The sequence below is a fragment of the Nicotiana tomentosiformis genome, chromosome 12, assembly GCF_000390325.3.
Source record: "Nicotiana tomentosiformis chromosome 12, ASM39032v3, whole genome shotgun sequence".
In the NCBI taxonomy this organism is placed as follows: Eukaryota; Viridiplantae; Streptophyta; class Magnoliopsida; order Solanales; family Solanaceae; genus Nicotiana; species Nicotiana tomentosiformis.
The window spans coordinates 115,449,006-115,475,655 of NC_090823.1; the positions used below are offsets into that span (position 1 = coordinate 115,449,006).

At 36.2% G+C, this 26,650-nt stretch overlaps 3 protein-coding genes across 3 annotated transcripts; 2 read left to right on the top strand and 1 right to left on the bottom strand.

Moving 5' to 3' along the window:
* Nucleotides 1-659: 659 nt before the first annotated feature.
* Nucleotides 660-9,409, top strand: LOC104111714 (protein STRUBBELIG-RECEPTOR FAMILY 6-like). Its single transcript, XM_009621468.4, has 16 exons — nucleotides 660-1,125; nucleotides 3,514-3,646; nucleotides 3,759-3,830; nucleotides 3,915-3,980; nucleotides 4,067-4,138; nucleotides 4,248-4,319; nucleotides 4,674-4,745; nucleotides 4,828-4,893; nucleotides 5,007-5,066; nucleotides 5,165-5,460; nucleotides 6,231-6,517; nucleotides 6,990-7,255; nucleotides 7,973-8,105; nucleotides 8,607-8,743; nucleotides 8,852-9,008; nucleotides 9,106-9,409. Exons 1-16 carry the CDS (start codon nucleotides 1,035-1,037, stop codon nucleotides 9,247-9,249), a joined length of 2,124 nt encoding a protein of 707 aa, XP_009619763.1. The 5' UTR covers nucleotides 660-1,034; the 3' UTR covers nucleotides 9,250-9,409.
* Nucleotides 9,410-9,791: 382 nt separating this feature from the next.
* LOC104111713 (26S proteasome regulatory subunit 7 homolog A-like) lies at nucleotides 9,792-19,002 on the bottom strand. The gene is made up of 10 exons (XM_009621466.4): nucleotides 18,792-19,002; nucleotides 18,592-18,673; nucleotides 14,736-14,827; nucleotides 14,578-14,655; nucleotides 13,086-13,147; nucleotides 12,179-12,323; nucleotides 11,847-12,065; nucleotides 11,587-11,768; nucleotides 10,669-10,844; nucleotides 9,792-10,219 (listed from the first exon to the last, which is right to left on the bottom strand). The coding sequence occupies exons 1-10, from the start codon at nucleotides 18,885-18,887 to the stop codon at nucleotides 10,062-10,064; spliced, it is 1,290 nt and encodes a 429-aa protein (XP_009619761.1). The 5' UTR covers nucleotides 18,888-19,002; the 3' UTR covers nucleotides 9,792-10,061.
* Nucleotides 19,003-20,938: 1,936 nt separating this feature from the next.
* Nucleotides 20,939-22,025, top strand: LOC104111712 (RING-H2 finger protein ATL3-like). Its single transcript, XM_009621465.4, has one exon. It carries the CDS (start codon nucleotides 21,165-21,167, stop codon nucleotides 21,954-21,956), a length of 792 nt encoding a protein of 263 aa, XP_009619760.1. The 5' UTR covers nucleotides 20,939-21,164; the 3' UTR covers nucleotides 21,957-22,025.
* Nucleotides 22,026-26,650: the final 4,625 nt, after the last annotated feature.

Sequence of the window (26,650 nt, forward strand, 5' to 3'; positions counted from 1 at the left end):
TGTGGACTCTCATTCACTATAGTGTCAATGCCATGTGTATACTCTCATTACATGTGGACGTTCTCATTCAGGCAGGGACGGAGCCCATGATTTATTTTAAATTTTAAGATAACGATATCAAGTGTTAGTAACTGATTTTAAATTTAATTTTTTTATTTATTTTCGTCCTCTCGTTATTTTAGAAATAGAAGTCAAATAAAATTTTAACCGTGAAAAAATGGATTGATAGTTCACTCATCATAAAGGCATATTTGGGGCTGAAGTCAAATTGAGGGCAAATTGGTTCTATTTTTCATAGTTGACAGGCATATTTGAATTAATCCACTAATAATAAGTAAATATTTGAAATCAAATTCAAAATAAGAACAAATTTACTCTATTTTCCACTATCGAGGGGCATTTTTGGCCCTTTCCCCTTCTTTTCACTGTCCAAGCGTTCCTTCTTCCATCTTAGGATTAGTTCTTTCCGTTATTAAGCAGAATTCAAATTTAAAGCCAAAAGTTCTACTCCTACTAAAAAAGTTTTAACTTTTATCACTATATAAAAAGTATTCTTTATTTTAAGAGGATTCTAAAGTGTGTGTATATATATATATATTTTTCGGATAAAGGAAATTTCCTTTCCTTAAACCATAGTGTCAGTACTATGCTCAGGTGTGTCTAAATATACAATCTCATTTTTGTCAAACGGATCTACATTAAATATCTTTAATAGAATGAATGAGTACTGTAATTATACTGTAAATAAAGGGAAAAAACGAGAATGGCTAAAAAAGTCTGTGGTTTTGGAATCTTGTAGCAGTAGCTGAATAGTGACTGCTACTGCCAGCTTTTCTTTGAAATGGCTACTCACAAAAACATCAATCCCTTTACCTGTTTGACCCTTTTCTTCTTTTATCTTTCACTAATTATATACTCTACTACTACTACTACTACTACTACCATTTACTCAATTGCTAAAATATACTCAAGTCTAGTAATATAAAAAAAGGAAAAGTGTTGCATAATTTAGTGTTGTTAGTGGTGAGTGAAAGATGAGGTTTTTGCTACTGGTAGTGGCGGTGGCGGTGGCGGTGGCACTGTTCTTCAGCTCCGCCAATGGTACTGACACAGATCCATCTGATGGTTAGTCTCTTGCTTTTATCATTCTCTTAATTAATCTCTCTGTGTTTTTCAGTATGTGTCATATAAAGAAATAGATTTGAAGTAATTCGTAAAGGTTTTATTTTTCTCGTTCCCAAAGAAAATTTTAGCTGAGAATGGACTCGAGAAGAGTTGCAAATAGATTAGCTACAATGGCTAAATACATATGCTGAAATTCTTAACAACATTTTATATACTGATTGAAATATTATTTATGGCCATAAAGCTATCCCAACTGAATTTGGAATTGAGTAGTAGTTGGTGTAGTTGTAGCTGTATTCAGTCTTGTCCTCACTTAATAGAAATGATCAATTTTTGCATAACAAGTTTCTTTCATTAAAATTGAAGTCTGGAAAAAGGTACCTTCTTACGGGAAACTTGTGGTTTGTAAATTTGGAGCTTACATGCTCTAACTTGATTTGTTTATTTATTATTTTCGGCATTATATAAGCAATTACTGGAGAAGTTTTTCTTCCTTTTTTTTGGGGGGGGGGGGGGGGGGGAGACAAAAGAACATTTGAGTTTGAAGTTGATCAAAGACTTGACAAAGCTATGTAATTTACTTTTGGACTGCTGATGATCCAAAGAGTTTCACAGTAGTGGTTTTGTTGAGTTGCTCACCACTTTGTACCATGCTGGTCAAGGCGTCGTAGCTGCACATTCTTTTAACAGTTTGTCCTATGTAAAATCCTTCTCTTGAGTTGTTCTCACTTCTCAGTTCATATGTATACAACAACAACAACAACCTAGTGAGTTCTCACAAGTGGGGTATGGGGAGAGTAGAGTGTACGCAGACCTTACCCCTACCCCGGAGAGTAAAGAGGTTGTTTCCGAAAGACCCTCGGCTCAAGAAAACGAAAAGAGACAATATGTCAGTACCATTAACAGAACCATATGAGTAATAACAACAACATAAGAACCAGAAAATAAATGAAAAACAATAACAAAAACTAATGAATAAGGCCCGATACTATGAAAAACGAAACAATAGTGTGGACACAACAATAATCGCTAGCAGCCTAGGACAAAATCTTATCAGACTAGCCTCCCACCCGGACGAACCTTATCAGCTATCTCCTAACCTACCACCCTAATGCTCGACCTCTACACATTTCTATCAAGGGTCATGTCCTCGGAAATCTGAAGTCACGCCATGTCCCGCCTGATCACCTCTCCCCAATACTTCTTAAGCTGCCCTCTCCCTCTTCTCGAACCCGCCATGGCCAACTGCTCACACTCCTGACCGGGGCATCTGGGCTTCTCCTTCGCACGTGCCCGAACCATCTAAGTCTCGCTTCCCGCATCTTGTCATCCATAGGGGCCACACCCACCTTCTGCCGAATATCTTCATTCCTAATCTTATCCATCCTAGGTGTGCCCGCACATCTATCTCAACATCCTCATCTCTACTACTTTCACCTTCTGGATATGTGAGTTCTTAACATGCCAACACTCTACCCCATACAACATGGCCAGTCTGACCACCGCTCTATAAAACATACCTTTGAGTATCGGTGGCACTTTCTTATCACACAGGATTCCAGATGCTAACCTCCATTTCATCCACCCCACCCCTATACAGTGTGTGACATCCTCGTCAATCTCCTCATCCCCCTTGATAACCGACCCAAAGTACTTGAAACTGCCTCTTCTGGGGATGACTTGCGATCCAAGCCTCACGTCCAAGTCCGCTTCTCTCGACTCAACACTGAACTTGCACTCCAGGTATTCTGTCTTAGTCCTGCTCAACTTGGAACCCTTAGACTCACGGGCATGTCTCCAAACCTCCAGCCTCTCGTTAACGCCGCCTCGCGTCTCATCAATCAGAATTATATCATCAACAACAACATACACCATGGCAACTCCCCTTGAATATGTCGTGTCAGTGTGTCCATCACTAGAACAAATAAGAACGGGCTGAGCGCAGTGTAAACCCATAACAACCAGGAAGTGCTCCGAGTCGCCTCCCACAGTCCTAACCAGAGTCTTAGCTCCATCGTACATGTCCTTAATCGCCCTAATGTAGGCAACCGGCACACCTTTTGCCTCCAGGCATCTCCAAAGAACCTCCCTAGGGACCTTGTCATACGCTTTTGCCAGGTCAATAAACACCATGTGCATATCCTTCTTCCTATCCCTGTACTGTTCCCCCAACCTCCTAATAAGGTGGATCGCTTCCATAGTCGAACGACCTGTCATGAACCCGAATTGGTTGTCGGATATAGACACCGTCCTCCTCACCCTCACTTCCACCACCCTCTCCCACACTTTCAGTTCATATGTATCTATTTCTTTATTTATTAAATTCCTTTCACGGTCAGATATGTCTTGATTTTAAAATGATCTAGTTGGCGGCACTTTAATTTTCAGCATCTGTTCTGAGAGTCCTGTATACCAGCTTAAACTCACCAGCACAGCTGACAAAATGGAGTGCCAATGGTGGTGATCCTTGTGGAGAGTCCTGGACAGGCATTACCTGCTCTGGCAATAGAGTAACTGAAATGTGGGGTTTGGTCTTACTTTTTTGTCTTCATCTCCATGTTATTTCAATTTCTTGAAATTATTTACTTGGTGTGGTCTGATGATTTGTTTCCTTTCTTTTCATTTTCCTTCAGCAAGATATCAGGCCTTGGACTCTCGGGTTCAATGGGGTTCCAACTAGATAGTCTAAAATCTGTTACCAATTTGTAAGATGAATGGCCTTCGTTTGTTCCTTATTAATTGGATTTATGTTGAATGCTTGAATGTGGTCATCTTTGGGAATGTTGCAGTGACATAAGCAATAACAATATGGGGAGCCAGTTACCTTTCCAGCTTCCTCCAAATGTGCAAAGATTGTATGTGTGATTATTTACATGTCTTCCTCCCTTTCTTGTTCTATTTTCTTCCTCTTATCTTTCTTAGAACTTACCTTGCAATGCAGAAACCTTGCTGCTAGTGGTTTTAATGGTGGCCTCCCTTATTCCATTTCACAGATGACCTCCCTCCAATACTTGTAAGTGAAATGCTTAAATTTGATATTTGTTTAAAATTAAGATACTTGGTACTTTTCATTCTCTAGGGGTTCCATATGATTCTCTGCGACGTTTTATATCTGGTTGTAGAAATGTCAGTCACAATCAAATTCAAGGATCAGTGACTGTCGCGTTTGACTCGCTCTCTGCTCTCAACACATTGTAAGTCCTATTCATCTCCTGTCATTTCATCAGAGTTTTGGTATTGCCTTATTATGATCTGAATGAGAGTAGTTTTCTGTTCTCAAATGTTATCATGAAAGTGCACTTATTCTATTATTTAAGTTGTTGTCTCTATTTGAGAAAGAGGTTTAGACACATGTTGTTCCCTTTCCCACAGTACTGCGGAGAAGGGAATCATGTCTTTGGTCTGATTTCAGAAGTATTAAGTTATGCCAATTCAGCTAGTTTGCTACTTGGATTTGGCTTGCTCTTATCATATCCTTGTTAAAAAATAATAGTTTGAAATTTCTCATTCTCTGTCACATAGTTCTAATTGATTTTTTAATGTTTCAGGGATTTCTCTTTTAATTCTATGACGGGTAATCTTCCTCAAAGCTTCCAGTCACTAACTAGTATGAACAAAATGTAAGAGAAGAGTTGTTAAACTTCATATTTCTATTTCCTGAGCTTCCTCCAAAGATGAAAGTTTCATTGTTGTATTATGCAGGTATTTGCAGAACAACCAGTTTACAGGAACTATTGACGTCCTCGCCAATCTTCCCCTCGGCGATCTGTAAGTTCTGTGTCCCAAATATGTGTAGATATTATGGCTGATACCTATATCTCAGTTCTCGAATTTGAGTTAAATCCATTAGTTGAAAATCAAGCTGATTCCTTCATGCTTAGGAATGTTGAGAATAACCAATTTACTGGCTGGATTCCTAATCAGCTGAAAGGGATAGTGCAGTGAGTGTCTCAGATTCCAATAATTATTATTCATCTTTACAAATTCTTTGGAGGGTTCTATCTAATTGTGGTCGGGATTTATGAATCTTTCATAACAGATCAAATGGTAATTCGTGGAGCTCAGGAACTGCACCCCCACCTCCACCTGGCACACCTGCAAACAACCCCAATGGAAATCACAAATCCAGAGGGAACGGCAGCAATTCGGGCAGTGATGGCGGTGGGAAATCAGGTATAGGGGGTGGAGGTGTTGCAGGAATAGTGATATCCATTCTAGTAGTTGGGGCAATAATAGCATTCTTTATTATCAAGAAAAGATCAAGAAGGTCGTCCACAGACATAGAAAAACTTGATAATCAGCCATTTGCTCCTCTTAGTTCACAGGAAGTACAAGGTATTCCGCTTTCACAATTCTTGATTTGTTAAGAAATGTCATGAATGTTCTCTCAACTCTTTGGATATTTCTCAAGGAACAATAATGATCAATTGTGATTTGTTAAGCCACTATGCTTAGCTTGTTAATTGTTTATAAACCATGGAAGTCGTATCAAAATTTTGCAAGGTATTGTCGTTGATACAAAAGGAAGCAGCGAAACAGCAACATATTTATCATCGAAGGGTAAAAACAGTATGGATGTGAAAGATTATAAATTCTGAAGAGTCAAAATTTTCATGCTTTATAGAAAGTTCCAGAGGTATAACCTTTAGAAAGTCAAACTGATCTTTTGGAGGAGGTCCTAAATTACCTGTTGCTTTTAAAGATTATGATTGTTTTGACGAATTAACAGCAGCTACCCTTGACGGTTTAATTTCCTGGAAAACAAAACCTCTTCAGAATATAGTTGACCCGAAGAACTCGTGCTTCAGGTTGTAACTTTCAGCACAGTGAAGGAATTATCTTCAGGTGCATGGTTGGGAAGTTGCTTTCTCCCTTTTAATCCATTGAATGCCCCAAACTGAATCTAACAATACAAGTTCCTTCCACCTGCAACTTCATCAGTAATTTTCTGGTTCATGCTTATATCATTCATGCCTCATCTCAATTTCAACTTCAATGCTGTAATGGATCTGAGTTGGGGCTTTTATTTGGTGCTGTCTAACATTTTCATTGTTATGTTTTCTTTATTGCTAAATTTCTTACTCAATGTCTTTTTTTGGGTGCAGAGATGAAACCTTATCAAACCTCCTCCACAATAAGCATAAACACATTTGAAACTCCCACTGCCGTAAATTTAAGACCTCCACCTATTGAGCGCCTTAAGTCCTTTGATGCGGTTGACATGTCACCAAAACCCATTGTTCCTCCCAAGAAAATTAATACAGCTCAAATAAGGGCTACACAATATTCAATTGCAGACCTACAGATGGCTACTGATAGCTTCAATGTTGAAAACCTTATTGGCGAGGGATCAATTGGGCGTGTTTATTGCGCTCAGTTTAATGATGGCAAAGTAAAACTTCTCTCTATGAAATCTTTTTTCTTTCTTATGACTATAATGTGATTTAGTGATGCTAACACATGTTCAAGTAAGATGGTATTAAATCGTAGATAAATGTCTGATCAGAAAAACTAAGTATTTAGAAAAGTGTGATAGAACTTTATATGTTGAAAACTTTTGTTCTGACTAGTTCTGTTTGAAGCCACCAGTATTTATGCTTATGTAAGTGGTTCACACACCCATAAGAGGGATATGGACTCTCTCCTATGAATATAAAATAAAAGTTGATACCCCGTAAGAGGGATATGGATTTTGAAGGTGGTTTAGTGATGCTAATTAATCAAAATTACTTTTGAAAAATAGTCTGATGAGGAAAACAACAAACTAAAGAAAGTTTCAAAAAAGAGAACTTCATTTGTTGACGAATTTTGTTTGTTCTGATTCTATGCTCACGTGTTCCTTCCTGTTATTTGAAATGTTGTAGGTTCTTGCTGTGAAGAAAATTAATTTGTCTGCTCTCCAGAATCCCGAAGATTTTCTCAATATAGTTTCTGAGATATCCCAGCTGAATCATCCAAATATAACTGAGCTGGTTGGTTACTGTTCAGAGCATGGACAGCACTTGCTGGTTTATGAATTCCATAAAAATGGTTCTCTGCATGATTTCCTACATCTGTCAGATGAGGAGAGCAAGCCACTAGCATGGAATAGTCGAGTCAAGATTGCACTTGGTGCAGCACGAGCACTAGAGTGAGTTTTTGCAATTTTCAGAATTATTTTATGCTATACTATAAAATTCATGGAATGTGCAGCAATGCTACGTTATCCTTGTTTTTTTGAAGGCTAATAGTTTACATAAATCTTTTGTTATCTATACCCAATATTTATAGAAAAGGGGATTCTGTGAAAGTCAATACCAAGCACTTAGTCGTGAGTCGTAATGAATTTTACCAATGGATCCATAGTATTATTGCATTTGGAAATCAAACTTGTCAGACAAAAAGACCACTATAGATTTTTGGTCTTTCTTAAACATTGATGACCAGTAAGTTAACGTGAAGAAGAGTTCGTTATTCCATTTAGTTAGAGCTCAGTATGCTAAATATGCTGGTCTTGCCAATAGAAAGCTGATCAAAACTTTATACTCCCTCCATTTCATTTTGTGTCGATGTTTGACTAGGCACGGAGTTTAAGAAAGAAAGGAAGACTTTTGGAACGTGTGGTATTAAACTTGCAATGACATTTATGTGGGTATAAAAGCATGTCATTAAGGGTAAAATCTAAAGTTTCAAGTCAAAATGTTTCCAAATGAAGAAAGGTGTCAATCTTCTTGGAATTGACTAAAAAGGAAATACTGCCACATAAAATGAAATAGGGATGATAATAAATTTCCAATTTATGTGATTCCACATCTCTTAATTTGCATGAGCAAGTTTCTTCACTAGCTAATATAAGCATCCTTTGCAGGTATCTGCATGAAGTTTGTTCACCATTATTGGTTCATAAAAACATTAAATCTGCAAATATTTTACTTGATATGGAACTCAATCCTCATCTATCAGATTCTGGATTAGCAAGCCTTATTGATGATGCAGATCAGGTAGTTTTGAGCACCTTACTTTATGCATTGTTGCAATGGATTCGATATATAAGCATGCACATATGTGCATGTGTGTGTGTATATATATATATATAGAGAGAGAGAGAGGCATGTTTTGACATTCTATTAGCTGCTTATGTGTCCTTTTCAAAGAGATAAGAAATATTGACGAATCACATGGTTGAAACGTCATTTGCTTCAGGGAAGTTTTATTTTGTGCACAAACCATTGGAACATGGAATCTTTTACAAGTGTCTCCGTGGTTCATAGATTCGGGCCGAAAGAGAAATTGTCACGTAGAAAACAGAAACTTTATTCAAGTCTTGGGCATGAAATTATGCAGTAGAATATTATGAAGGAACACTTTACCATGTAACTCATTATTATGCACTAGTCTTTCAATGGTTCCTGGTGCTTTATCTCTTGCTCCTCTACTATTCAATTGGTACAAAATTTTAGCTGTTTGTTCTTCCTAAAAGCTTCACGTCCCGATATTTGTAGGCACTAAACCATAATACAGGGTCTGGATATGGTGCGCCTGAGGGAGCTATGTATGGGCAATGCACCATAAAAAGTGATGTATACAGCTTTGGAGTTGTTATGTTGGAACTTCTTACCGGACGAAAACCTTTTGATAGGTAAAGTAACTTAGTCACCATGATACTGTGTCAAATTACTTGAAAACAAACAGGAAGAAATTCAGATGGTATCAATTTTCTTGATCAATATGTATGCTCTTGATGCAGTGAGAGACCAAGATCAGAACAATCTTTAGTTAGATGGGCAACACCTCAACTCCATGATATTGATGCCTTGGCTAAGATGGTTGATCCAGCGCTCAAAGGGCTCTATCCGGTTAAATCTATTTCCCGCTTCGCTGATGTAATTGCTCTTTGTGTCCAGGTAATATTTTGTATAGACAGTCAGCTGAATTCATAAATCTGCTGTGTTTATCAAGAACCTAGACATTATCTCAATGTCCTGTATGCTATTGTTGCAGCCTGAGCCTGAGTTCCGGCCACCTATGTCAGAAGTGGTTGAAGCCTTAGTTCGGCTAGTTCAACGAGCAAATATGAGCAAGAGGACATTTAGTCTTGATCGGAGTTCAAGGGGTGAAACAGATGCTCAAGACAACCAATCTTAGTTCCAATGTAATATAGCCTTTTCTACGAAATGTCTCTTTATTGTTTGCTGTTTATGGGATATAATGTTCTGCTGATCTGTTCAGCAAGATCTTGTTGATTGCATTGCATTCTACCACTGCTAGATACTAAAATTTGTTCATAGTGCATATTTAATTTTCATTTCTTATCTTATTTCCTATTCATTCCATACACGATGACATGAATGAGTCGTGTACTTTTGTTTCCAAATAATTTGGGAGAAAATCTAGTCAGAAGTGTATAATAGACATCTGAAGTGAATAAGTGCCACTTTTAGCAGAAACCTGAAACTCGAAAGGGTCCATTTTAGTGGCATTAAAGTTCTTGCCAAAATTGAAAGGAGCCACTAGCATCGACAATCTGGGGAACCAGCCAATATATTGCATCGCAGTTTTTGCTCAATGCAACAGTCTAACTATGGTGACATTTGCCTGCACAGTAGCAACTTTATAGAAGAAATTGAGGGCAAAGCTCACTTCCAGCATTTTTGCTTTTTCTCATAACATATTAATGACACAATCTATGATGAACTAAGAAGCAATAATTCAAATAACAATGATCAAATCTTCATGAAATGATAACATGTTGTGGATAACCTTGTGACGCCCACAGAAATCAATACATTATCCAACATCTAACTAATAAACGTAACATATCTCATGTGCACACAGGCCAAATATTCCTAAGATTCAATTACAGGAAACAATAATGCTCAATTATCAAACAGTGTTGCTCCATTCCTGTCAGTGCCCTGTTTTCCTTTCTCAAGGAAGCAAAAATAAAAGCAGCTCGATCAATTGTAGACCATGTACTTTGGCGTCGCACTGAATTTCTGATACCCTTTGATAACTTTGTTGACAGCATCTAAAAAGTCTTTCTCAGTAACAGTCTTCCTTCTAGCTCGAATAGCATACATTCCAGCCTCTGTGCACACACTTCTTATATCAGCTCCTGTAATTTAAGAATGAAAATATTTCTTTATAGAAGTTAAAATTGGCTAACATATTACCCAGGCATGGTAAGAAATATTTAAGTAGATGACAATTAGGTAGATAAACGAAAAACAGAACATGGTTTAAATTGAATTGTGAAACAAATTTGATTCTTGAAACTATATACTACAAATTTTTTAATGTGTAAGATTTTGTCAGATACTAAATAGAATGTTGGTCGACGAGTGACTTTTTTTTTTGTTTTTTGGATAAGGTAAGTGTGACATGGTATAACTTGAGCTTTTAAGAGATAGACATTTTCCTGTGCTGACTGAAAAAGAAATGCAAGTATTAGGAGTCGGACAGAGCAGTTGAATCAACATGTACATAAGTCAAACAACAGCTACAACTATATCAAATAAATAAATATAATATGCTACTCATGGAGCAATTTAAACAAGAGGTTACCAGTAGAGTTTGGACAAAGACGAGCCAGAAGTTCAAATCGAACGTCACGCTCACAGTTCATCGTTCGCGTATGAATCTTAAATATCTGTGTCCTACTCTCTAGATCCGGCAGACCAAACTCAACTTTGCGATCCAGTCTCCCAGGACGCAATAATGCAGGATCAAGTGTATCAGGTCTGAAGATAATAGGAAGATGGAGTTATAACTTGAGCAAGAGGATATCAATCTGTTCAATAGTATTTTAGCTATCAATATCAATGAACTGAAAACACTTGTTACTAGTTACTACCATAAATCAACTTCAAACAAATGGAAACAATTCCGACCTCCAATTCCAAAAAAGCAAGAGAAGAGGACTGGCAAATCCCCTCCACGAGAGAGGAGTTATATTATATATCAGTCAGAGCCACAAGGAACCTTGTAAGATTCGTTCAGTAAAATGTGGCCCTTCACTGCCAAATACCATATTAAAAGCTCGACTTGAAAATCTACGCAAAAGTAATGGACTTTTGGAGTGCAAGAAAACCATATATTTGAGGCGAGAGTCCAAAAATATGAGAAAAGAAGAAAGCAGTAGATTTGCTAAAGAGAAAGTAAAAGACAAGTAAGCATATACCACCAACCGAGCTGTCATTCACCAATAGCTGCATAATTACCCAAAGTATCCCAGAGTCTAGAACCCACATGAAAAACTAGATGCATATGCTGAAAAATAGTCTCTCGTTCCTAGTTTCTTTTTGGTGCAACCATGAGATTCCAGTTTATATAGAAGATCGAGTACATTTACGGAGAATCTACTTTTCAGTATACTGCTTGTATATGGGAGATTTCCCCACTATTAATAATATTATTTACCTTTATAAAATAAACTAGATGTATGCACTGAAAACAACAGTTTCAACATAAGTCAAACTTAACCTATTGGTTGCCATGAGAACTTTAATATTCCCTCGGGCATCAAATCCATCGAGTTGGTTCACAATTTCAAGCATAGTTCGCTGAACCTCATTGTCTCCGCCTACACCATCATCAAATCGAGCACCTCCAATGGCATCCACTTCATCGAAAAACACAATGCAGGCCTTCTTGGAGCGTGCCATCTGCCATATGAAATCACAAGTCAGTAATCAATGCTATAAGAACTCCCATTAGAATTTGACAGCAAGAGCGCATCTGACCTGGAACAGTTCACGCACCATCCTAGCCCCCTCGCCAACGTATTTCTGAACCAGCTCACTACCAATAACACGAATGAAGCATGCATCAGTTCGATTAGCTACTGCTCTGGCAAGCAGTGTTTTTCCAGTACCAGGAGGACCATAGCAGAGAACACCCTTCGGAGGATCAATTCCAAGTTTCACAAACTTTTCTGGGTGAAGCATGGGCAGCTCAACAACCTGTTGTTAAAAATCAAAATTTCCATGTCAAAAAGAAAGAATTCCAAGCAGCAGGATCAAGTCAGATACAAAAAACCCAATAACACAACCGAAGCATGTACAATCATGAGTACCTCTCGCATTTTTTCAATTTGCTCCTTGCATCCACCAACGTCATTGTATGTTACATCAGGTTTCTCCTCAACTGTCATCATTGTAACGCTTGGATCAATTTTGGGAGGTAACGGAATCTGGATTTGATATTTATTCCTGTCAACTCTGCAATAATAATAAAAAATAGTCAAGCCAAACCTCCCAATCAAGATTTACAAAAGAGGCAAGAATTTGGAATTGTTCGGTAATCTTCCATACAGAAGTTTAAAATACTTTGTTCTGCCTAAATAGTTCATGAATCCTAAAGTAGGCATAACCAACACAAAATGAAGGTAACCACAAGGCTTGACATGCTAAGCAATGAAGTTCTATAACCAGCCATAACAAAAAGAGTACTTCATACTACATTTATTAAGTGAAAAAGAAAAATATAAATAAGATAAATGCTCGCTAAATCTACAAGCCTTCTCCAACCATCCTCTAGAAGATAATTACTCTATAATGAACTGCACATGCCAAAGTGGCATATGAGGGGGCAAATATGTGTTGCAAAAGTTCTTTTATTGTCTGCAGGATGACAGCAAGTGATATCTAGATGCTCCAAATCATTCTGATCCGTAGTTGATGAATCCATTACAAACATGTCTATAGGTTCTCTATTTTGGTACACTTCTTATATACCGGAAGCTTTCACATCAAATAAAGTATTACTGTATCAGAAAAAAGGTCCATTAACAAAATGCTAAGAGATCTTAATGTTCATAACACCCCCCTCCACGAGCCCATTATCTAGAAACCATCCTGTGTAATACAATGAGTGTTATTATTTCAAGGAAAGTTATCATCCCACCATACTCAGAACTGATTTTGCTTAAGATTGCAACTTCAGGAGGGGTACGAAGGGAGAGAGAGAAGAGAAGAATCTACCCGACTCGCATGCCTTCCTCTATATCAGTTGGAGAAACTTTATCTCCCAATCCAACAACAAACTGCAGTTACAAAACGAGCGTAGTCAAAAAACTTCATGGAAGGCTATCGAACAAACAATATTGTGTAACTTCTGTCATTTCTAAACATCATAACCAATAAATTCAAGGGAAAAGGGTCAAATATACCCCTCTACTTTCGTATATTGTCTACACTTAACCTCCGTTATACTATTCGGTCAAATTTACCCCTACCGTTATGCTATCCGGCCAAATTTACCCCTACCATCAGCAAACTTTTAAAACTTACCCCTCAGTCCGTCAGGTGACCCAAAATCTCCCAAATTATTTTAATTAAGTCACTTATTCTTCTTCATACTCCACTATTTTCGAAATAATTGGTATTTACCTGCTTTCTTAATTGGAAAAAAATTATAAGAGAAAAAAATATTAACATAATACACCGGTTAGAAAACAAGGTATACTAAATTGAAGAATCTAAATTAGGTAGCTTGTCTAAATTCCAAAAGTATTTACAACACCACACCTTTAATGAATTCGTTGCACCAAAGATATGGAGACTTTGCAATTATTAGTGATAGAAGTTGAAGTTCCTTTGAAACTTTACATTGTCGAATTCAACTTTGCTTTAATCAAATGCCTACGCATTGTGCACTCTTAAGTTAGTCGATCGAACTCTATACTAACCAGATAATAACAAAATATATTCGAATATACATGTACATACATGATTATCAGTTGCATATAATACACAATAAATAGACCCACTGAATTCTACAATGTGTATATGGTTGAAAAATAAATAAAATTCTAAACCAATTCCAAACCCATTATCACAAGAAAAGAAGTGGGTGCATTGGTAATTAAAAATATCCATGAATAATTTGTATAGTCTAGTACCTTTAGCATTCACATCAATAGTAATTTCTAGAAATAATGGAGTAAGAAGAACAAGTGATTTAAATAAAAGGAAATTGGAGATTTCGGATTACTTAATAGATCAAGGGGTAATTTTTAAAAGTTTGGTGACGGTAGGGGTAAATTTGACCGGATAGTATAACGGTAGGGGTAAATTTGACCGGATAGTATAACGGAGGTTAAATATAGACAATATTCGAAAGTAAAGGGGTATATTTGGCCCTTTTCGCCAAATTCAAACCAAAAAACAAGGGTTAAACATCCTTCAGGCTAAAGACAAACTCGTGAGAACATGTCCACTTCTTTAATCGATGTACTTTCTAAGATGAAAATGACGAACTATAGGGCAAACAAGTTTCCTAATGTCATAGTAGTCAACTCTTTTCATATATCAACCATACGTAAATTATCAATATATCTCCAAATTAGCAGGCTTCAAACGTCTTATGTCTTGCTAACCCCAAAAAGGAAAAACAACGTCCCATCACACCTCCACAAATTGAAGCACATTACGACCGAAAGCAATGCCGTACGTGAAAGCCACGAGAACATACCTTTGCTATTTGCTTGACATTTATCATGTATTTTGCATCTTCTGTATTGGGACTAATTATCTTCGTACACCTAGCCACCTGCTCGACACGTTTAGTTATAGCTTCAAGGAATTTGACTAAATACATGACCATGCATCTTTATTCTCATAAAACCACACCTGAAGAGGTTGCTCCTCCTGCATCATCTGTTTATCAGAAACAAGATCCCATTGACTTGGTGCAGCTAACCCAGTGTCAGACTCCTTAATACCTACAATGAGTTGAAGACAGCCATATAATTAAGGAATATCCAAGAAAATAGTAACAGAAACACATTACATATTCTGACAAATTAAAAAGGAAATGAAAAAGATCCCTCTGTTTCCTTTACTCTCGTATCTAACCCTCTCCCACCTTCAAAAACAAATACTACCTGTCTCATATAAAATTTTATATGGTGGTGTTTCCTTGTTAGTCTAAAGGGGAGCCTCGGAGCAGCGGTAAAGTTGTCTCTGTGTGACTGATAGGTCATGCTTTCGAGCCGTAGAAGCAGTCACTAATGCTTGCATTAGGGTAGGCCATCTACATTACACCCCTTGGGGTGCGACCCTTTCCCAGACCATACATGAATGCGGGATGCTTTGTACATCGGGCTACCCTTCCCTTTTCTTGTTAATCTGTTCTAAAAAGAATGATACATTTCTATATCCAGAAATAATTTTGTAACATTCCTCAAATCTTTAAAAGTTTCAAGACACACTTAATATAGAATTTAATTTTTTAAAATCTTGCCTTGAGTGCAAAAAACTTATACTTCTATTATGGATTTAAACCTTTATGATTGGCTTTTGAGTTACTTCTCTATTTATAAATAATGTGATATACAAGCAGGGGAATATTAATAATTTTAATATTACTAATTATTAAAAGTGAGTATCATTAAATATTAGTTAAGTTAAAAAAACAAAGGGACAAGCCTAAAGCCCATAAAGTGGGTTGTTAGAAGGCAAGATGCTTAAAGCCTTAAACAAAACAGAACTAGCGTTCTGTTTACTCATGCAGAGGCAAAAGGCTTAAAGCCTTATACGAAACAGAGGCAGCCACGAAATAGAAGTAGCCTTGCTGCTTATTCACGCAAGCAACGGAAAGTTCTAGGTTTCTTTACAAATCATTAGTTCTTGAACTCAGGTATATAAAATTTCCTATTGTCAATTATCCTACAGTAGTAGTAGGTAAGAATTGAATAGTTAATTCCCTTCTTCTCTGTATCAACAGTAAGTTCCATGTTTAGGTGTGAAACTTTGAAATTAATTAAAATGCACTGGTTGTTATAGAATCGATTGTTTGACGGGTATAAATTGGACTGGAGCCTACGTATTGGCTCGAAGAGTTTTGAGGTGAGTTGATATAACCCTTTACTAAAGTGGATTAACTCACAAAAGCACACATATAAGGCGTTTGATGAATTGCTTAAAAGAGTTAATATGTACTTAATTGGAGCAAGTGAGTATCTATTAACTTAGAATTATTCTAGCTAAAATTTAGATGATTTATTCTGGTATATGTGCATAAATTTTCAGATTTTTGTGTTATTCTTATATGCCATAAAATTCATGAAGAAGCAAGAATCTTTAGAAATACTTTTGAATGTTTATTTCATGCTTATGCCATGCTTTACATTTAAGGATACCAGTATGAGTATGTATAGGTTGTTCCAGAAAAGATTTAGACTTGAATGATCAAGAAAGTTGAGAAGTTGATTTAGATCCTAGCGAGGTCACACAGAACAATTTATTATTAAAGTATTTTTGAGAGTATTTTTGGGAACAATTTATTACAAGGTAAGGGTAAGGTCTGCGTGTGTACACACTACCCTCCCCAGACCCCACGGTGTGGGATATTATTGGGTATGTTGTTGTTGTTGTTGTTGTTGCCTCTATTCTGAGAAGGTGTCATCGTCCAGGCCGAGGGTCCTGATCAAGGCGTTGACTTCCTGAAACTATTTGTGCCAAAGTAGGGAGCACACGAGCCGAGGGTCTCATTGCTGAGAATTTACCTAGCCAGGCTAAGGTATGACACATGAGCGCTGAGAACCATGAAGCGAGTGGCACCTCGTGGATTGGGCCTATTCGATCAGGTTGGGATCGAATCCGTGCCGATCAAACGGTGACTAAGACAGAAATGAATCAGGATAGTTGGAACTCCCGAAGCATAAAGTGAAGTATTTTTTTTAGATAAGAAAGAAAAAGATAAGAATTTCTTTTAGAATATTCATAAACTGTTGTTATGCAATTATTTTAGAATTGTTCTTAGAAGCTTTATGCTTTCCATGCATTTAGAATCTTTGCTTTAATATATATTTTATTAAAGTTTTGTTCCCTGTCGTTGAGACTCAGTGTGTACAATGAATGGTACCGACGTTCTCTTTTGGGAACCTGCGTTGGTCTGCGGTACAACGTAGTAACCGGTTTTGCAGGCGATCAGGCTACGGGTTAGGACTTTCCTCACTTCCAGTGCTATTGGTGAGCTCCCTTCTTGTTCGTGGAGTATTCCTTTGAGTCGTCATTATTTAGCTATTTCTTTGTTTACTTGGAGAACTGGCCAGGAAATCTCATGTCGTGAGCAGTGTGTCAGTTATCAGTGAAGGCTTCATAGACACAGCCGGTGGGTTAAGATTCATGTGTTTTTGATAATAACTTTGAATTATTTCAGTAGTTACTACAAATAAAGTTTTGGAGTGGGTTTATTTTAGATATTCAAATTAATTAAAAGTATTTGATTAAAATATTGCCTTGTTGCATATAAAGTTTGAAGTTATAATAGTTTTGATAAGCGCAGATGGTTCGCTCGGTCAAATTTAGCGATCAGGTGTCTGTCACGGCTTGTTCAGAAAATGGGTCGTGACAAATTTAACTGTAAAATATTTAGTTTACCCTTAATGAGATGACTAATACACAAGTTTCAAAAGTTTCTTTGTTAAACTCTATGCCCAGTCAAACACCATTACACAAATTGGGACAGAGAAGTATAAATAAATAAATAGACAATTAAAACCTAGGGATGGCAATTGGGGCAGGGCAGGGCGGGGCGGGACAGGGCTGGGCAAACACTTAATGGGGCAGGGCAAGGGAAGAATTAGGCGGGGCGGGGCGGGGCAAACTTTATTTTGGATTATCTGAAAGTTGCTCAATCTATTTGACATTTTGATTGAATGATTCAGAATCACATCTATCTCTCTGTTATCATTTTTTTTGTTGGCTTTGAATATAGTAACTGTAACGGTATGGTCCAGTTGGATTGCTTGTTAAATTCTTCATATTGTTACTAGTAAAATGATGAACTGAATGGTAAAGTTTTTACTAAAATTCAAACTTATTGGTCTTGAAAGTTGTAACAGATTGTGTTTAATCATTTTGTTGCCATTGGTTTCTTATTTTAACATTAACTGATTACTCCATTAAAGGAGCATATCATTTTGTTGCCATTGGTTTCTTATTTTAACCTTAATTGATTACTCCATTAAAGGAGCTAACTGCTGGAAGCATAATCTATAACAAAAAATAATTATTTCAGTGAATAATTTATGCGTATGAAATAAATTTTGAATCAATTATTGAACAAGGATAAAACAACTTAGTCAAGTTCCAATTGGTTCTTTTAATATATAAAGTTCAAATAAAAAATTGAAAAAGTTAAAAAATTATTTTAGAATACTACAAAAGAAAAAATAAAGACAAATAATTTTATTTTTTTAAAAAAAAAAAACATAAACGGGGCGGGGCGGTTCAAAATGTTAGCAGGTCAAGGCTTGGCCAGCCCTGCCCCGCTCCATTGCCATCCCTCTTAAAACCTCAATCTTTTGCAGTAAACATTGCTGCATTGTTACTTTGCCCTAACCAATCCTTAAATAGATAGGAACTTAAGGTGGAAAAGATAAAAAAAAAAAATTTATTATTATTATATATATCACATTGCAATAGAGGTAACACGAATTCAAACATTAAGCACAAGAATCAAAGACATAGAAAATCGTACCACACAAATCATTAATCTTTTTTGACATTTCCTTGAGTTCCTTTTCAACTTTCTTTATGCTTGTTGAATAAGGTCCCAAACCCTGCATAAATCATTTCCAATATTTAGTAAAATTTAATCTTAATCTTAAGAAAATTCGTGATATTTCCCCAATAGCTGGGCATTAAACATGAATTACAGGAAAGACAAAGAAGAGTTACATAAGTCTTGAGAAGAGCAATATCATCTTCATCAAGAGGCGGAGGGTTCTTCTCGTCCTTTATCTCATCCTCCACATCCGCTGCGGTTGGTGCCATTGATTTTCGAGATGCACAGAAATGGAAGTTTCAGCTGATTCTCTACTCAGAGCAGTCCTTTTGTTAAACCCAGAACCGGGCCGTCTAATGCACCTGCTAGGAGGCCGGTTTAGTCCGCACAAATAGCCACTTTTAAGGGCAATATATTTAAGGGAAAAGGTTCAAATTTGCCCCTCTACTATGGTATATAGTTTATATTTGTAAGCCCGTTATACTTTTCGTCCAAATCTACCCTTACCGTTAATAAAGTTTGCACAATTGCCCTTTGGTGTAGATCCGTTAGGGTTAAGGACAATTATAGAAAATTTGTTAACGGTAGGGGTGGATCTGAACGAAAAGTATAACGGGGACAAACTTAAACTATATACCATAGTAGATGAACAATTTTGGACCTTTTCCATTATTTATAACTATTTAAAGTTTAGCCATTTTGTAAGTTTCTTTCTTTAATTTTTTTATAAAATAAAATCAAATATTGTCAATTTTAAAAAAAATTAAATTCAAATTAAAAATTATATCGCTTTTTTTAATCATTAGTTAAATTTTTTATTTGAATCATTTCTCACCAGATGGTAAACACACGTAGCTCGGTGCACGAAGCATGCCGCATTCACGCAAGTTCCGGAAAGGGCCGCACCCTAAGGGATGTAATGTAGGCAGCCTACTCTAATGCAAGCATTAGTAGCTGATTCCACAACTCGAACTCGTAATCTATAGGTCACACTGAGACAATTTTACCGTTGTTCCAAGACTCCCTTCTAGATCGTGAACACCTTTAATTATAATAATAATAAGAAGAAGAAGAAGAAAAACTAAAAGGAAAAAAGATAGAAACTATGATCAATGGAGCAATTGGCGTATATTAGAGTGTGTTTGGATTTGCTTTTAAGCTGGTCAAATCAGCTTTTAAGTTTTTTTCAATATTTGGTAATGTTAAAAAGTGCTTTAAATAAGTTAAAATTGCTTAAAATAAGCAAAAAACAATAAGTTGAGCAAACCCAACTTATTGCTTTTTAGCTTTAAAATTATTTTTTGCTCAAATATCACTTCTTCTTTTTTTTAAGTAAATCCAAACGGTCTCTTACATGTGTATGGGTGCACTAGGACTGGGATGTCACCTTTCATATGCCAACTAACTAATTCAACATGTCAACAATAAAAATAGGAGAAAAAACAACTAGACCTTTTTATTGAGTGAATCGACTGAAATTATCTCCCCCAACCACAACCAAAGAAGAAAAGCAAATCCAAGTGCTATGATGAATTTTGGTCACTATTTGATGATGATCAATAGATTTCAAACTCTAGTTTGACATTTGACAGAGGGCTTTACAAAACTTTACCTTATTGATTAACTGGGTTATCAACCCAAATTATTCTGTCAATGACTCCTCCCAGCTAAACCAAAAAATATAGTATACTCCGTCCGTTCACCTTTACTTGTCTACTATACTAAAAATATATTTTCACTTTTACTTATTTACTATACTAAATCAAGAGAAAAATAATTTTTTTTCTTGTTTTACCCTTATCATTAATTACTCATTTTCAAAATTATTTTTTAAGACTTTTTGAAAAGCTATCATTATTAGGGGTTATATGGTAAAATATACACTATAATTATTATTTTTTAAGGAGCGTGAAAAGTCTAAAGTGACCTAGTAAAAATAAAAGAAGTGAATAGCATATTAATAGATATGTAGAGTAAACATAACATAAACTCAACCAATTTGGCAAAAAAAATTCTGAAGAGCAATAACTATGTGCAGATCCGAGGGCTATTTTCTAAATAGAGAGTATTAAATTTCTAGATATTCTACTTAAACCATCTCCTTATGGGCCATTCCTTTCAATAACCCGAGCTAAACCAATTGTTTCTCTTTTCTTTTTTCCTTTATTTATTTTTGTAATGTCAAACTTGACACTTTGGTCTGCCTAAGTAAAAGTCAAGGCAATATCTCTCCCATGACCTCAACTTTCTTCCGTTCCACGTTTTCAGTAGGAAGAGTCGGGTCAAAGCAGAAGCCTCTTAGAAATGAACAAGGCGGGGCAGAAATTAATTTCTTGTTTGAATTCTTCTTCGTCGTCTTAGCCATCCATTCAAGACTCCTTACACCCAACTCATAAATACTACCTCTAGTTCCACCTCTCATCCTATAAGCCAAACATTTTGTTCGCTCTCTCTCAAAAACCCACTTTGGTACTTGTTCTTTCCTTTAACAATTAGCTAAATCGTCTTTTTTTTGCCAAAAGAAGGTCGCCCTTGTTTCAGATTAAATGGAAGATGCTTCGAGCAGTACTAGCAATAAACTAGATGAGTCAAGTGCGTTAGCTTTCTTAGGAAAGATTATGTTGGGGGTAATCATATTTGTATTCCTGGTTGTGATCTTCATATTCTTCCTTCACCTTTACGTGAAATGGTCCCAGAATCGTCGCCGGCAAGAAGCCGACGACGACTCCAACGGCGGCACAGGGCGCCGCCACAAAGTCAAAGTTCAGGGACTTGACCCGTCAATTCTTAAAACAATTCCTGTGCTTGCATTTGATGCTAAAGAATTCAAAGATGGAACACTGGAATGTACTATTTGTCTTTGCGATGTCACTGAGGGTGAAAAGACAAGATTTTTACCAAAATGTAATCATGGGTTTCATGTTGATTGCATTGACATGTGGTTTCAATGTCATTCCACTTGCCCTCTTTGTCGTAACGCAGTTTCCACGACTGGGGATAAAACACTCGAGTCAGTGGAATCAGAGGCTGAGGAGGTTGAGGCTTCAACAGAGTTGCCGAATTTCCCAACCAATGTGCTGTATTGGGGAAATGAGACTCAAGTTAGCACTTTATGTAATCCTTGTTTGGACTCAACAGCATCTACGAGTAATAATCGGACAGATGGAATGTTGGTGATCGATATTCCAGGGCGAATTATTGAAGAAGAGTCGAAATCTGTAATGCCTGAAAGACTGAGGCGTTTGATGAGGCTTTTGAGCGGGGATAGAAGGGCGTTTAATCCTTCTAGTTCGCGAAATGTAGATATAGAACAAGGTGGTGGTAGAAGCCCGAGCTAGCATAGACGCAGAGACGGATTCAAGAAGTGAGTTTGGTTCCCTTTATATATGCCTATTGCGTAGTACATACTGTAATGTAAATGCAATTAAGGTATAGAGTTCATTGATTCTTGTTGCAGATGAAAAGTTGACACTTTGGTGTCTGCATCTTTTAGGTGTGTATAGGTAGTGGATATATTAGTACATGTATAAACATATTGTAGTAGGCTTCTCTCTCTGTTTGAGAATAGATGCAATCCATCTTCTCTTACAGAAGAGTGTTAGAAGTTATTTTTTGTCAACGTGAGCAGTGAGCTTTTCTGCTACAACATTTACTCTTTGCTTGAGTTTGGTATCTTTCAGAAAATACTTCTATATTTGATCTAATGGTTAGAATTAATATTCCTTTATATATGGTCAAAGAAATGCAAACAATTGCTACTTATTTGTTGAATTCAGGTTGGCTAAGACCTAGAGGCGAAATTAATTTGAAATTTATGGGTTCTGAATTTGTCGTATAGTGTTATTCCCGCCAATATTGCTGTATTTGTAAATAATAATTCTGCAAAATATAAGTTAGCGTAATGAAACAGTAATTAATTCGAGCCCACTGAATTCACAGTGTTTCCTTAAGGAATTTAATCCCCTCCTAGTACCCAAGGTAATGGATTATTTTCTCCCAGGATAGAACGAATCACACACTGGTGTAGCGGTACTTCAAACCCCAGTGTTTCAGCGAACACAAAATTCGGTAGCAAATCACACTTACAATTGCTTTGTTTGAAGTTAAAACAATGCAGAACGAAGGAGTAGAAACTCAGAAAATCGTATGGAAATGCTGAGAGGAAGGAGTGCAATGTATAGCCAAATCCTTTATATATGTTCAACAGCTGCTGCACATATATATAGCAGCCAGTGTTGAAGTCAATCAATCGATCATTTGTCCGAAGCCGAAGCCGAAGCCGTAGCCGAGCCGAGCGAGCGACGACGACGGCGGCGCGAGGCTTGCTTTCTTCTTAACTCTTTAAGAGCTACAAGAAGAGCAATTATATATATACCCACCAAAAATCTTTTCCTCTTCTAATATGGGACAATGTCTCATTGTCAAGAGGGGGAAACTTAAAATTTTACTCAAAATTTCATTTTCCCTCTATTTCCCATTCACCCTCATTTTAAGACTATTTCATCTTAAAAATAAAAAAACTCAACATATAGGCCATAGCTCGTTTTGGTTACTGGATTCGCTGAATTTGTCCGAACCCGTATGTAATACACTACCTCCGCCTCTGCTTAGACCTGCTTTTTTTTATTGGTTGCTTTTGCTTCTCTTTCACAAAAACTCACACACACAGAGTTGAATCACTTGATCAAAGTCAAGAAGGTAGTTTCTCATTAACCGAAATGCATTAGCTGCGAAAACTATATCATATCCCTCTTATAACTCGAGCCGGGCGCCGGGGGGGGAGGAGGAGCAAGCTTAAGCAGTATGTCTCACTGCCACAGTCCCACCCACCCCCTTCTCTCAGTTTTTCTTTCTAAAATATTGTACTACTATAAGTCTATAATCATCATCATCACCATCATAATGCTGCCAAATAACAAGTGAGTTACATTTCCAAGACTGCAACCAGCTAATTTAAAATTAAGAGCATCTTTTGACTCACAAACACTCTTAAATGCTTTAACACCTATCTATAATTTGGATAAATTTCACCGATAGTCATATAACTATGATATTTTTTTATCAAAGGCATATAACTTTATTTTCTCAAACAAAAATTATATAATTATGACTTTTTTTCGTCAAAGTCACATAACTATATTTTCTCACACAAAAATTATAAAACTTTTACTAACTCACACAAAAATTATAGTGATCGAAAAATATAATTTTTTGTAATATTTTCTTATTTTGTGATTTTTTATTTTTTATTTTCAGTCTAATATATAATAATCCAGTTAAAATAGGAATGACTCAACCCGGCCTAACCCACCCGATCCAATACTCATACATATAAATTAAAATAATACTAAAAGTGAATAGTAAATTCTTCAAAAAATGATACTTCTATCTTTTATTTTACTTTTCAAGATTTTTATTCAAGTTGATAGCATTTTTATTTCAAGTGTTCTCCAATTATACCTTTTATTTTTTTGTTTTTTTGTCAGAATCTCATGCATTCCGAACTAAATTTTTTATGGGGAAAGAATTCACTTTTAGTATTATTTTAACTTATGCATATGGGTATTAGATCAGGTTGGGTAGGGTCATTCCTATTTTAAGTAAAAAATATAAAATTAACCATCCGGCCGAAACTAATTGTATTTGCTAGCCAATATAATATTTTATTGGCTATTATTTTTAGGAGCGGTTCAAAATATGCTCATATTTCTTCTATTTTAATTGGGTAATTATTTATTAGACTGAAAATAGAAAGAAAGAAAAAACATAAAATAAAAAAATACTACCGGAAAATTTATTTTTCGACCACTATGATTTTTGTGTGAGACAAAAGATGGTTGCTCTAGTGGTGAGTACCCTCCACTTCCAACCAAGAGATTATGAGTTCGAGTCACCCCAAGAGCAAGGTGGGAGTTTTTGGGGGAGGAAACCGAGAGTTTATCGGAAACAACCTCTCTACCCTAGGGTAGGGGTAAGGTCTGCGTACAAACTACCCTCTCCAAACCCCATTATTGGGATTATACTGGGTTGTTGTTGTTGTATGATTTTTGTGTGAATTAGTGAAAGTTTTATGATTTTTGTGTGAGAAAATAAAGTTATATGACTTTGGTGAAAAAAAGTCATTTACCCCTACAATTTCGAAATTAATAATATGAGATATTTTAAATAATCAACGAAAATGATTTCACATAGTGATGAGAGTCTTAAGTCAACAACTGTATGTATCATTTACTAAGAGAAAACACAATTTTCTTATAGTAGTAATTGCAGAGTCATGATTTTTACTAAAAAGACAACAATAACAATTACAAATCCAGTAAATTTTCACAAGTGGAGTCTCGAGAGAGTAACATGTACGCAACCTTATCTCTACCCTGAAAGACAGAGAGGCTGTATCTGATAGATCCTTAGCCAGTGGCGGATCTAGAGCACTGTTACTGGGTTCCCGGGAACCCATTAACTTTTGCATAGACGTTGTATTTCTATTAAAAAATTCACGAAATATTTATAAATAGCTAATATGAACCCAGTTATTATTGTATATTAATTTAAAATTACGGTAGGAATCCATAAACTTCAAATGCTGGATGCCCTTGGCTAAAGAAAATATGAAAAGAAGTAATAGCAACAAGTAATAACAACAACAAGATAAAAGAAGACAATTTAAAAAGAAAATTCAAAATATAAAGAAATAAACACACGACTAAACCAAGTGAATTCAACATTTACTATACACACACAAAATTGAGACTACGAAGAACATGATTCGGGAAACAAATCAAAATGGAAGCATAGAATTTTAGCTAGATGAAAAAATCACAACTACCACAGAATCTTTTTCAGGATTTTAGTAGTATTAATTAGCTTTAAATGGATTTCAACAAAACCAAATCAATTTTTAATGCAAGAATTCAAATATCTCGAGATATAGAGTTGAAAACAATATAGTAAACCACTTCACTGATCTTCCAGTTTATCAAAATATTATCACGTGCCACACCACATGATCACTCTGAAACTATCACAACTAATCTGGAAATATCAGAGTCTCAATATATTAAAACAGTCAAATGAGCAAACATCACATGATCCCACTAGCATCGGATCCTTCACTACATTTAATTAATTTCAACATACATATAAATCTCATTACCAAATCTTGATCATCTATTACCTTAAGCAAAACTCATATTTCTTGATCAGTTATTGAACTTACTGCACCACATTATGAAGTGCCATTCAAGAATACTGGCAACTTTTGTTGTAGCTCTTATCTTGATTCTACATTCATGCCCTAATGCTGCAGAAGCAGCTCGCTTCGTCTTATCGGAACAACATTCATCATCAGAAACTACGCTCAAAGTTCAGAAGCAACCATTCAAGAAAGTTAAATCAAGCTTTCGAAGAATACCTCGAAGCAGATCCAATCCTACACAAAATAAGTAATTTCTGAGACCCCAAATGTTCAAGAGTTACTTGTACAAGCAGTTCTTCTCATATGTCGCGCATTCTTGTACCAGGTCCAAGCCCCCATAGCCATAGCATAGGATCACAGGGCAAAGAAGAGTGTCAGTTCTTTCATTCAATTTTTTTTATGTAGTTTGCAGCATTAGATATTAGTCTCTTCTTAGAATAGCCAATAGTGGCACCACTTAGCATCTACTTTTTGTTCTTTTGTAGCAACAAGGTTTGCTGCTAGATGTATTTCCTTAGTATTATACAGATATGAATGTTATAAACTTTTCATATCAAGGTGCATTTATGTCCCAACTCTTTCTAACTAAGCAAAAAAAGGGCAGCATGGTGCATTAAGCTCCTGCTATGCGCGGGGTCGGGAGAAGGGTCGAAGCATAAGGGTTTATTGTGATGATCCAAAATGTCATCTTTAAATTTAATAATTAATTTTATGTTCTAAGACCTCGAAAGCACTATTTATCATTCCTTGACTTGCGTGCGTAGTCTATAAAATTTTCCGGAAAGTTTTGAAGTGAAAAATGGATTAAAATGTGAATTAGAGCTTTAAAACTCAACT